This window comes from Coloeus monedula (genome assembly GCF_965178545.1).
Source record: "Coloeus monedula genome assembly, chromosome: 2".
In the NCBI taxonomy this organism is placed as follows: Eukaryota; Metazoa; Chordata; class Aves; order Passeriformes; family Corvidae; genus Coloeus; species Coloeus monedula.
In genome coordinates this window covers 46,488,477-46,502,693 of record NC_138782.1, presented here as the reverse complement: position 1 = coordinate 46,502,693, position 14,217 = coordinate 46,488,477, and the positions used below count along the sequence as shown (strand labels likewise).

At 39.5% G+C, this 14,217-nt stretch overlaps 1 protein-coding gene across 1 annotated transcript in view; it reads right to left on the bottom strand.

Moving 5' to 3' along the window:
* DISC1 (DISC1 scaffold protein) overlaps positions 1-14,217 on the bottom strand; it is a 189,585-nt gene that overhangs the window by 132,630 nt on the left and 42,738 nt on the right. Inside the window, exon 4 of the mRNA XM_082276713.1 lies at positions 2,615-2,765. Within this exon, the coding sequence (XP_082132839.1) occupies positions 2,615-2,765 (151 nt within the window). The remainder of the gene's footprint in view (positions 1-2,614; positions 2,766-14,217) is intronic.

The window sequence follows — 14,217 nt, the reverse complement described above, 5'->3', positions numbered from 1 at the left end:
GCTGGCTAGGGCAATTGCATTTCTGCGTTCATCTCTAGGGAGAGTGCATGCACCTCCACAAAAGGAGTACAGATTCATTTCAGTATCTTGTTTAACAAATACTGTGTCTCAGAGTGGTTTTGAGGCATGATTTCCCACTGTGGTCTTGCAAAGCAAATACATCTATGCCACATACAAAACATGCATTGTAAGTCTGGTTTAAGCATGATTAATCACACAATTATGATCTCCATGCACAGGTGTTTAACAAGCATGTTGAACCAGAGATTTTCATCTATTCTGCAGGACCATCAAAAGACAAACATTTTACTCCCTTCTCTGTGGGCTGCAGAATTTACTGAAAAAGCAAAATAAAGCCTCGGCACTAACATAGGTATCTTTAAGCAAGATAGACATAATGACAAGTGTAACTGCATTTCTGTATTAACAGCATGCATCAAAGAGACATCCCTATTATGATGTGCTAGGCCATCACTGTGCCTTACAATCATTACAGGTGCCTGTGGCTCCAACCAGCCACACTTCCCAGCAGCTCTGATGCCACCTTCTTCAAGCTGGAGCTGCATCATTCCTAGAGAAGTATGTAATAAACCTCCAAGTGGCTGATCGAAATTTAGAAAAAATTTGATTATAAACATAATTTATTTTCAGAACCTTCCTGGAAATTCAATGTGTACTGTCTATTTGGGGCTGGTGGAAGAAAAACAAGATCTCTCTAATCTCACCAAACCTGACTGATTACACAACCACAGCATTTGTCGTTCCTAAGCTAAACATAACCAAACTGGGCTCCCACCACATGCCCCCAATATCCTGTGTCAACATCAAATGCATTCGCTTAGAAACTCATCTCATAATTTAATCAAGTAAAATAAAACTGTGGCATGAATTTCAGCTTCATCTCTTAAATAAGCTGCCATACACACTTTTCATTTCAGAATATTGCAAAAAGATGAGATTGACTTAACTACAGTAAAATTGCAATGATCTGGTCTTCTGATGCTAGTCTGATCATCTTTTTAATTTTCCAGGTAAAAAAAAAAGTCTTCTTGGGTATATTTTTTTTTGTTCCAATTCAAAATGAAAACAAAAACTGAAGCCTACAAGTTTTCCTTGGAGAAGCAGTTATGTTTTCCACCGTACTATCTAAAAATACTGTTGGAACAGAAAGAACTTAAACTCCTGTACAGAAGACAAAAGGTACTCCTGCTGTATCAATGAGTCAGACCACAGACAAAGCAGTGTAAAAGGCTACAAGAATCAAGCAAGCAAAATAAAAGGGTGTCACAACAACAGTATTCAAACTTAAGCTCAAAGAAAGGAGTGTGCACAAGACAAAAAAGAGAAGAGGCTATCCATCTGACCCTGAAGAATGGCACTGTTCCGACCTGTGCAAAGAGAAGAGTTACAGATCTAATCATCCAAAGAACAGGAACACTTTCATAAATACGTTATAGCATCTATTTTATATATAAAAGTATTATATATACATTATATAGGATAAAAATAAGCAAACTGTATCTGAGGGATGCTTTAGTGACTCAGTTTCTATGATAAAGAAGAAACACTACCTCTAATGCCAAAATCATTATTACAAATTAATGCATAGAGCAAACACATCTTAATGACGAAATAGAGAATGGCATATCCTAATCTTTAAGGGATAGTTAAATAGCCTCTTAGAGCTTCAGAACGTAGAAGAAAACAGCTCTGAAGGAGTGCAGTTTGTTTTAAACCTCACTTATTACTAGATGCTATAAATAGAGGCTAAAAATACCTTCAAATTTTCCAATTTCACCAAAAAAAATCATTATCTGTACTTATTCTAGCTAATTTTCATGTCTATCAAAAATTACAGCCAAATGTATTGACTAGCACACTGCAGCCTTTATATGAACAAGCTGCCAGAAAACAAAAGGCTTCTCTTCTTTCATTTGTGCTGTTGCATTTGAGAATAGCTTTCAATACCTATACAGTATTCTCTTCTAACAGTAACTAGAAGCACGGATGAAGACAGACCAAGAAACAGAGACAATTTCTTTTTCCTAAGATAAGTACCCCTCTTGGGCCATCCAACACATCTTGCATTCCCCCCATCTTTGAAGCCATCCCTTCAAGACAAGGTTTAAAATTTATTTTTGTGGCTTTGTACAGTGCTGAGCTCAATATTGCTGCTGTATAAGAAGCGGCACACAAAAGGAAGCCCCAAAGATCTATTCATATCAAAAAATAATCTGGTTTTTACTTTATATTTAAATATCCTTTCATTGCCTGAAAGGGAGCATCAGAATTAACTCCACAGGGAAGCGTTGCTCAAGCTGCGTTGCTGTTGTATGCTCAAGCTGCCGTGTCAAGGATTCAATCCCATTCCCACTCAACATCAATGAGAAACATTCTATTTAATTCACCAGTTCATCATGATCAATGTTTTTCAGGGGAATTCTGAAAGAATTGTAGAAATAAAAAAAGGGGGGCAGGGTGGGATTTTCACAGACAAGCTCTGATACGTTAGGCGGTCATTAAAACCCTTGATCAAAATTATTCATAATTTTTATTCCTCATTTTGAGAAAAAGAGAAGCATCATTTTACACAATCATGAATCAACAAACTTACCGATGATCAGCAGCCCAGCGCAATGTTGCCTGAACTTGGGTCATGAACCTATCCAAAAAACTGCTGACTGATGGCTGCCTTGAAGGAAGCTGAAATTTTAAAGAATTTTTCTCCTTCTCCAGTTCTTCCAGTTTCCGTCTAAATTTATCAGCTAGAAATTAAATTTAGAAAAAAAAAAAAGTTAAAAACTGACAAAAGTGTCCTGTTTTACCTGGGAGAAAAAAAAAGTCTCTCAACAAAAAGTAAAATCTACCTCTCTGAGGGTTCTTCTTCCTTTTTCATAAAATATATCAATCTGTCCTGCTCAAGGACAAATTAACAAGACTAGAATGTAAAACATCAAATAACCAAGATGCCAAGCTACTTTTTTCTACAACAAGGACAAAACTGCAGGCTTCCCAGCACTTTTTTCATTTCATAGGGCTCCAAAGAATTGGCTCAAAGTTATCACCCATGCTCTTCCTAGAGTAATGGCTGAGAATTAAATTCTAGGAAAAGTGCTACTCTTGGCTGCTTCAGCTTGTCTTAAAACTTAGATAGCAGTTACACATTTAAATTTTGACTTTATAAAAAAATTGTACTGTTATTAGAACTGAAGAATCACACACAACATAGCAGTATACTTCAGCAGAAAATGCACGTGCAATTATAGCAGTTAAACAATTATCACATTCCAGGCTCTCCTGAATCATGCTCAGTTTATTATCCAAAACAAAAAAGATTCACCTTCAACTTTAAATAAAAATAACAGTAGTCCCCAAGAGATTGCTTTGATTCTACCATAACCCTACATGTTTCTTAGACTAACCACTTCTCTATGTAAGTTACTTATTTGTTTTCTGTCCCTGTGTAGAAAACAAAGGACTATCATTCCAACTACTAATTATTAGGTCCAGTACGTGTATCTTCTATTGTGCCACTATACTAGCAAAATCACATACATGACAGATAACAAGCCTGCCAGTCCAAGGCAGAACACCTTTGACAATACATTAGTCAAATTAGAGAGTTTTGAGTTAAACCACAAATGGAAAACCTTTACAGTTCAGTCCTTTGCTCGTGACCTCACTGCCTACAATTTTGTGCGATTAGCGATCCTTTCCACATTTTTAATACGTTACTATCGGAATAGCATCCATCTGTGCATGCTTTTTATTGCTAATTTCCTTTCTTTATCCTCTGAGGGGATTTAAGAAGATAAGTTGCTTACATTTGCTGGTTTAGCGAAATGATGCATTTTTACAATAATCTATCATTAGTATTGATCTCCATTCTGCTTCTGTGCCAACGGTGTAGAATAAAGACAGAGACCTGACTAATAAGACTAGATCTTTTCCCTGTCCCAGCACACTGTTCCAGGGTAAACTCACTATGGTGTTATCATCTGGCTGCAAAATGTCAGAAAGCCCTTGCTGAAATGAGCACCCTACCCCACACGTACCCACGTGCATACCAATATCCTGCAAAGCAGTGGAGGTGAACCACATCTGTGACGCCATTTCTCAGGGGCCACAGCTAAGTTGATTCACCCTATCCCTATCACCCCACTGAAAATGAAATTTGAGCTGAGATGAGATTCCCAACCAGAAAAACACATCAGCACTTGCATGCTAATATGCCACTCGGCATTGCAAACTCAGCCATCAAAAATACCACTGTTACAAACAGAATAGTAAGGGTTGAAAGGGTTGGCTTGTGACCAGTGACCACTGAACATCAAACCACATGGAAACACTTCCTTTTACTCACAGTCCTTCACCACTGGGCTTGCTGGGAGTTGTGGCAACCCTCTACAGCCATGTAACAATGTCATCATTGTTCTTCGACATAATTACGCTTAACTGTGTTTGTGTGTCCAGTTGTTTAATCGTTCTACTCTACTCCTCCTGGCCCTAAAAACAGGGTATTTTGGGAAGGAAACAGATGAGGGGATCCACATGCCAATTCCTTCTCTCTCTCTCATTAAGTCTTGGCTGCATCCTGCTTTATATATTCCAATCTGCACAGTATTCAATTAGTTTTTACTAACAGACGTTTCTCAATAATTTGTTCCACTGGCATCTAATACTGTCCCTGCTCAGCTCTGTGGGGTCCCGTGTGCACCCACAGAAGCACGGGTGGGTTCAGTGATACGGTCGGTAGCAAAGAGTCGAGAAGGGTACCTGCGTGCATTCCCGTGCTTCTACACTGCCGAAGGGAGCCGAGACAAATACAAACATGATTCCAAAGCTCACAGTTTTATCCAGGGGCACGGAAAAGGCGGGACTAGGGAACGGGGACCAATGGGGAAGCTCTGGGGGAGTGACAAGGGGTAGAGGCTGACAGCCAACTGGGGAAGCCAAACTGGGATAGACTAACATAACAGAACAAGCATCCTGGGAGAAGCCTTTCTGGTCACCCTAACCTAAACCTTCTTGTGGTACTAGGGACTTGTCTTACTGAAAACTCTCTGTCCTTTATAATGTATGTTCACCAGCCACCATAGGCATCTTATAAATAATATGGCTGGTCATACCCACTTACCTCTCTGCACTAAATGATTTTTTATCCATTTATCTTTTCAGCATCACAGTTACAGGTCACTAACTGCTGTTCTCAATTAAACAAGCAGCAGTCAGAAAACAGTAGTGTCTCCAAAGATCATGCTTTGTGATAGCTTTGTGAAAAGGAAGCAATTTCCGTAATTTCTAATTGACCATGTGAGAACATCTGGCTACCTCTCTACTTTTTACGTACTCTAAACATTGGTTTTATTCCTCCGAAGAAAAGGTTCACTTTATCAGAACTACTTATCATTATTTAAAAAACATTTATGAAAATCATTTCAGTAAGGAGAGAACCTCATTTGCTATGTACTGCATATATTTATGTTTATTTATGCCTGTGCTAATAAGTGGGAATATAATCAATCACACTATTCTACAAATTGCTGGACATTAAAAAGTGTTTCTTCAACTAGTTCAAGGTCTAGGGAAGGTCATTTGATCTTGCTCCACAGTTCAGTAAACAACATCTTCCCTTTTGCCCTTGCATCCCTCCAAAATCTGAAGGCCCTAAAAGAGGATTTGTGTAGGATTTATAAGCATAAATCACACACTGCAGCTCTAAAGTAATTTTTCTTGCCTGCTAGATACTTCCAGAGACACGTAATCTCCCCACCATTTGCCTTTTTAAAAACTTTAAGGGTCCAAGATGACTGAAGTGTCTTGTATGCTCAGCACCAAACACAGTTATGGTCCAAAGACCACTCTAGCAGCCTGTATCCAAAACCACACAGAGTAACAGGACTTTAGAGAGGAGATTAACAACCAGGGTGCAAAGTGTCCCCTCTTTCTGTTCCTGAATCTCTAATGTCCGTCAGCTAAAAGACTTCCTGTGCAAGATACTACTCTTAGATCTCTTCGCTTCTTTAAGTGAGGGAAAAAATAAAACCACCAACTGGTGGACATCTATCCACCAGAAACTTCTCTCTTCTCAGGCTATCTATGCTTTTGGTCTCTAAGACACACTATAACAGAGAATATAAAAATTGAATCATGAATTATTTAAACACATACCCCATCTGGTAACTTGACGAGTCTAATGTGGAGCTTGAATATGTGACTGAAACACATCTAGAGAGCAGACTAGTAAGCAAGGTGTCTACAGCCCAGTTACTAGCATTGGCCTCCTGCAAAGTAACTTGCAGGAGAAAATGTAGATCAATTAATACCCAAATATGACACAAAGACATACTGTGATAGGACCTGAAGGCATTACAAGCACCTGGAATACCTATCTGTTCTTAATTTAAGGATAAAATAATTAACCATTTAACATACACACAGTCAAAAATAAACACACTTGATATGTATAAAATGGAACTTCAGATTACTCTTGGGATAGTTGAACAGCTAGCCCTCACCATGTGCTGTCTGGTCATAGGCATAGAGCAAAACCTTTTCTACCTTCCATTCAGCCCTGCACGTGGAAAACCAAAATAAAGCCACTGCAGAGTCAAACTGCACACCTGGGCAAGGCTGACTCCAAGACATCATGGGGCTGGGGACAGACACCACACAAGCAACAGGAGTAGCGGAGTTATGCCTACCCTACTGACTGTGTGGACTAAAGGGAGAACATCTGCAGAGCAAAACAGTTCAGTATTGAGGCCCCAGCTTCTGCATTTCAGAAGGTCCTACTTCAAACTAGGTTTAGTGTAATGCCATGGATCAAAGGCCAGATAGTTGAGCCTCTTGGGTACCTCTACAGCACATCTTCAGACTTTGTCTCACCTGAAAGAAAACCAACCCATTGTTCTACAAGATTGCTCTACAGTGCAAAGCAAAGCATAGTACATGGAACAGGTGGAACAAGTGGGAGATTCCTTTCAAAGGCTCACGCACCTAACTTGAACTAAAATTTTATTTGGGCCAGGGCCCATTAAATCCAGCAGTCAGTGGAAAAAGCAGCTCCTGGGAAGGCCAGTAAGCAGAGGCTAAAGCTTTCCAGACAAGGCTGTAACACTCTGTGTACCACAGCCAAACATTCATGTTCAGCTCATAAAAAGGCAGAGCAAAACACAAATGTAATTATCCCACTTAACCACCACTTAACTTTTTCCATCCCAGTATAAAAGGCAACCTTGTGAAATTTCACACTCCAGCTCTGCTCCTGAACTATCAAGACTATCTTTAGGAACAGTGGAACAAACCAAACTCCTGGCTGCTGAACACCCTTTGGAGTCAGAAGCTACTACCACAAAATTCACCCTAAAGCAGGAGGGCCAAAATCTACAGGAGCTATAACTCCATAATTCCTTGTTTTGTGTGTATTCCTCAGTTATTTGTCACTCTTGGTACAGATGACAAACCCTTCTAATTCCTGCTGAGATGCTGGACTGATGGTTGTCCCCAGTTCTGGTGCTATTTAAAGTTAAAAGACTAGCAACCAGAAGAGTACAAGAGAATAAGTCTCCTACATTCCCTGACAGACTCAAGGCACCAGAGTAACCGAAACACCCAGCAATGACCTGATGTGGCATTTGATGCCACAAGCTCCCCCTGCTGCAGTCAGCATCAGCTGTCCATCCTCTAATTCCTTCTCCTTTCCTAACAATGAGCACCACTATACAAAAATCACGGTGGTGGAGGAAAGGGAAGGAAACCTGGTACTCAAAACAGTCCCTTCACGAGAAGCAATGGAGAACACTGTCTACAAGATTTTTTAAGAGGGAAGACAGCTCAAGCCTGCTCTCTGCCTCCCAGCAAGCTCTGCATTTTCCACCCATCAGTTCATACCAATTACAACTCAGGAAATTGCTGCCTCCTTAACATATATAACATTTCAGAACTTAGTGTACTAAACATCTGTGTTGCAGCAGAGTTGGGAAGTCTGAAAGCTTTAAAATACGCAAGAACAGACGCTTTTTAGGTATTATTACAAAGGGAAGTTTGGCACATTGGCATATATTTAATTTCCCTCCTCTAATTTATATTGAATTTAAGAGCATTCATTTAGCTCTGAACAAAAAGCTACATTCTTAGAAGTTTTACAGATGCTTCCTCCAAAGCACAGCACTAAGATTTTCACCTACAACTTACATCTTAACATTGGAAAGTCTGTGCTGTATATGAAACTTCTCCCCAGAAAGTCACTAGCACAAAGCCTGGGGCAAACTTTTATCATAAATTTTGACCAGTGCCCCTACTTCATAGAACATTCACAGCAGCAACGTGACTGACAGACTGTCACTCAGATCTGTAATTGGTTCTCTGGCTCTCAATAACAATAGTTAAAAGGATTTATGGGCACAAGCCATAGAACTCCATGGGTTTTGTGAGAGTGTACGTACAGTTACTTTAATCATCAGCAGGAACATTAGCAAGAAGCCACAAAGCCAGAAGAGCTTTGTCCAGCACACCTCTGGGAAATATGGGGGTTGAGAGCCCAGCAGGAAAATATCCGAGTCCTGACTTGGACAATTAATCTCTTTAGTTACTTGGCCAATGTTAGAAAAATTTTGCTTTCTCATGTTACTTTCTCCTCACCTGGCAATGATGTAGGGTGAACTATCCTCACAGCTGTTATTTCTGGGCTGAGCTTAAGGACATCAGGACTATTTGGAAAAACTTACACTATAATTTCCTGTAACGTGACTATCCTAAAAGCAAAGTAGTTATTATTTGCCACTATCATCTCACAGAGGAGCCTCCAATGGAGGTTCCAATTGTACTAGGCTCAGACAATAGTACTGGGGGGGGGGAAAGCTCTACTCCAACAAATTTACAATCCACAAAATAAATGAAGAGAACAGTGCATCAGACCTACATTCTGGGTGAAAATTAGGGGCAATAATTTCAGCATACTAGAAACAGCTTAATCTCCATTTCCCTTAATCTGACACTTCTGAAAAGTGTTAAGTTTTTGTAATATCTTTAATAGCAACATTTTATATATTAAGACCTTCATAAGTATTTCACATTAGAGCGTAAACTAACTACTTCTATAATTTTCTAAATGCTGGAGTAGTTACATTTTTTAATGTGCCTGACATGCATAACAGTCAGTGAAATAGTGGGTAGTTTTCTGTATGTGACAACCTTTGTAATTCATCTTTGTAACTGCATGAGAAGTACAATTCCATAGTTTCTATCCCCTATAGTCTTTCTCTTCAGATTTGCTGCATTTGTAATTTCCTTCAAACACCACAAGAGTTCACAGATAGGCATGTGAACATTGGAGACATCATTTCTCCTTTACCAGTTCACAATACAAATTAAACAATGCCCCACTGTCTGTTTGCTTTCCACAGTCTTTCCAATGAAACCACCAAGATCCTTACATTTCCAATATGACTTTACAATAAAAATAATTTATAGTAACATCGAAAGATACATTAAAAGGGAAAAAATAAGCTGATTGCTTGCACACTTTATTTGATACCAACATTATTCTGCAAGCAGTGCTGACAGTACTGTCACTACATATGAGATTTTAGAGAAATAAAGAAAAACACATACTGCTGACTCCAGGTCAAATCTGTATCTTTAAAGATGTCAGGCTATCCAGCACAATGGCACAGACAACTATTGTGTATTAAATTCTACTCTAAAAGAGATCTCTCCAGACAAGGAAGCTGGCAGAAATCAATGCAAAGCTCCTTGGCTTCCAATACAGCTCCTTCTTTTATTGGAGATGGTAGAAGAAAAGGTTTGGTGGATGTTTCCAATCAGTGCAGTTCATACACAAGAACTGTCAGCTGTATATTAATGTCAGCTGCAGACAATTCAATCCCACTTCACCATGTCCCTTCCCTTGCTCCAAGAATCTCTAAGCCAACATCTTTCTTCACTGCCTCTGAATAAATGCCATGGATTGATTAGAAAACAGGTGAGTCAATTAACAGTAAACTGTGCAATGTTCTACAACTAATTGCATTGTATTGTAACATACCTGTAATTTTTATAAAGTTCTACATACTTCAGAAAGAAATTTTGAAATTGGATGGTCTATAGCTGGGCTTTTATAGCAAGGATTTTATAACTAGAGACAATCTGATTATGTTGGGACTTTTTCATACCAGGCTCTATTTAAGCACATATTGTGAATCTAAAGTGCTTTGTTCCAGCTGTCAAACAAAGAAAAGGATCCTTTATTATTGCCTAACCTGAATACATTGAGAACGCCATCCTAAAGCATACTGTTTGAAAGATTTTATTTTTTGTGTGAGAGAAGTCACAAAGTAGTGTAGATAATATAAGCAGTGCTTCACAAAGGTTTATCTTCATAGTTTTAAAAGCCATGTTGCAAAAATGCAGAACAAAGCAGCACAAAGTCTAGGCTAAAGCACCAAGGAGTAGATGTAGAGTTGCTCGAAGTTTGAAAGAAAACAGCACAAATTTTGAAGTGTGGTGTATGTTAAATTGTGCTGTGTTTCCCAAGGACTATAATAAGGGAAGAAATCAGCTTGCAGTTCTGCTTAAGCCACCAGCTACAGATCAACACCATCAAAACAAAATGCAATTAGCCAACATTATCTTCCTTCTGTGGCAAGGCACACTGATGAAAAGGTATAAAATACTATTTCTTATTGATTGAATATTACACACAGAGAACTATAAAGAGAATACAAATGTGTGCATGCAGCCCCAAAGCAATTGCTCTGAAAACTGCTGTGGACTCTACAAGGAAACTTGAAGCTTCTAGAAACAAAAGATGAGAGAGAAGATAAAGTAAGTCTTTGTGGTAGCAGAGCTGAAAACAGTACATCCATTATGGATGAGCACCTGGATGCCAGAATTTTACTTTAGGTTAAAGCAATCTTTTTTCTGCCTCTCTTGTTCCCTGCATTCCTCTTCTTGAGCTCCCACAGTACTGCTCAATGTTTGCTTGAATTCCAGGTCTCCACTCCCGCATTTAATAGTCTACGTAACCTCAAATATATAGATCTAGTTTTATTGTTTCTTCCTTATTCCCAGTGCTCTTCAAGAACTAAAACTTCACCATCCAGTTAAGCTGATAGCCTTCCCCAAGCACTCTGCATCAGTAGATGCAAAACCAAAAACTGTTTTAAAACTATTTAAAAAAACAAAGGCAAATTAAACAATAGCATATAAAAGATATTAACTTAGTTCAGCCTAGCCACTTTTCCAATTTCTACCATCCATCACTGTTCTAGCACCCAGAAGTTACACTCTTCTACTTTATACAGAAAGGGCCATATCCTAAGAAATCAAGCAATAAGAGAATGGTTTGTCATTTGTTCTCAGACTATTCTGACTGTCAAAACCAAAAATGGATTCACAAAAGTTAGAATTTCATAGAATCATACAATGGTTTGAGTTGGAAGGGACCTTTAAGGTCATCTAGTCCAACCCCACTGCAACTATCAGGGATATCTTCAACTAGATCAGGTTGCTCAGAGCCCCATCCAGCCTGACCTTCAGTGTTGCCAGAGATGGGGCATCCATCCACCACCTCTCTGCACAATCTGTTCCAGTGTTTCAACCACACTCATTATAAAAAATTTCCTCCTTGTCAGATCCAATAATTTCCACCAGCTCCAGGAATTAAAATTCAATGGCAAAGCAAATCATTGAAACACAGAATAGCTGCTGACTGTTAATATTTGGTGACTTACTTCCCACCCTTCCATTTGAACTTGGCCTTATTAATCAATTCCCTCTCAGCAATTCACAAGCACCCTTACACCCCAGTTTCTCCTCTCATTGTTTCTGCCCCTTGATCCTCTCACCCCTTCCCACATCTTCCAGCTAGCATCTGCTGCTTTCTCTAGTCTTCTTTTCCAAAACCAGAAAAAATACAGTTTTTAGCTATGTGACTTACAGTTTGTTTAGCATACATATACAAATACTAAGCTCTTGTCTATTTCTTAACTACCATCTTCAACATTGCTTTCCCAAGTCTGTTTTTGGTACCAAAGCATATACACAACTTAAATAGTTTTGGGCAGCGACAACTGTAGCTGGATCCTGCAACTTCCTTTGGAAGGCCAAAAAAATATAAAATATCAAATGTAAAAGCCGCATACCCTTTTCTATATTTTCCCCTCTGGAAATTAATTTCAAGCACACTTTGTCCTATTGATCCTGAATGTCAAAACATCCTACATTCCTGACATTCCCAAAATGTCACCAAATCCTGGAAAAAAACCAGAAAGTTTGGGGGGGGGGGGGCTCAGAGCACTTCACGAAGTGAACTTCTCTGAAGAAACAGAGTCTGAGGCTGAACTGAATCAAAGCCACATCTCACTGACATAATCTCAGAGGAGACATTTCCTCTGCCATCAAGCTGTACGTCCTGTTGGCAGCTTTGCAGGTTCTCATTGTAAGAATTACTTGTGTTTTGTTGAACTGACAACTCAGAGGCATCAGTTCCCTGAAACTGATCTCTACCAACATATCATGGCACTGGGAGAGTCAATGCCCCCACCACATTCAACCTGTTACAGAGGCTTCCAGACACAACAAAGGTAGCAATTTTGTCAAGCTTCGTCTTGGAGCTCCCCAAATTCCACCACCAGGGACAAAAAAATGGAACAACTAAATAGAAGGCAGGCAACCCCCCCCCCCAACACTGTGTGGGGTATGGTCAGGAGATGATGAAAGGCTTAGATGATTTGCTCAAAGAAGTCCAACATTCTACAAACAAAGTAGAGTAAGAGTATCTCAAAATTCTGTTTCCCCATCCTCATCCATCCACCAGTACTTTTACAGAATTCTTTTGTGGAATTATCAACAGCTCAGGAGTACTACAGGAAGCAAAACAACAATTAAGAGTTGTTTGATTTCCCTATGGGAAGCTGACAAAACAATCTGTCTGCTCTGCATTGAAAAGATTTACATGAACACATGAAAGAAATTAGCATAGGAAAACTCAACAACATAAGTATATTTTCCTTCTTGCTGGTTCCCATAAACCTCACAAAACACTGGATGCTAACCAAAATATCACAGGAACCTGCAAATCACAAGCATAACATATGAAAAAAAAAAAAAAAAAAAGGATAACCCAGGAGTAGTTATAGGCATAATCAAGACAGCCCATCTAGAAATAGTAACTTTTCTTAGTCCACAGTTTCTTTTTATGCATCTACACATACCTGCATTTTCAGGCAAAGAGAAAAAAATTGGGATATACAGCATGGTTTCACGATGGGTTGGTTCTGCCATGACTGTGCCAGGTAGCTTCAAGTCACAGTGGGTGTTCTCCCATGAACACCAATTCTACAGTGCTGCATTACAAGGTCTCAAACCAATAATCTTATTTCTTTCAGCTTCTAGGTCCTCTGTCTGTAAAAACACAGATAGCAACAATTGCTCCACAGGGGCCTCATTAGGCTTAATTAACACCTGTGTGAGATCTTCAGATAAAAGGACAGGTGTAATTACACAATCTGAACTGCTCTTTGCATAAGAAACCTTGTATTAACCCTTTCATAATTTGAGCTTTTCAGATTCTGTTCTATATAAAAGACTCTCACCTACTGGAGTCACCTCTTAATCTTCTCATTTCAAAAGCACATGAAGCTCATCATCTTCCCTGTTTTAACAAATGCGATCCTGACGTCTTTTTTTTTTTTTTTAAATCATTATTCCCCACTTTCCTTCCTTTCTCATATGCACTTTAGCTTTTTACACTTACAATATTCCTTTCATCCTGGCTCTGAGCTCTTGGAAGCGTTTTGGGTGTAAGAACTATTACTCCTCAAGCACACAGGACAGCGGGTAGAGCTGCACAGGAGGAGGTCAGCAGAGGTCAGCAGGTGGAAGAACAAAGGCTCTCTAAGGAAGTTCCACAGCTCTTTAACTCTACTTTTGTGCTCACTTCAGCAAAGCAGTTAGGAATGAGACAACGCCCCATCAAGCACTAAATGCAATCAGTGGCCTGACTGGATTGTGTTCACAGAGGAGCAATAGCAACCACCCAAAGACCGCCACTGCCGAAGTCCAACCTCCTCCAGCATGTAGATCCACAGAAGAGCCTCTCCAATGCCCAACCTGAGTGGAATGCAGCAGTGCCAAGGCACCTTCACTGGTCCTCACACTTCAAGCTACAAGACTTGAAAATTTCACACACAGGCTCACTGCCTTACCCAGCCC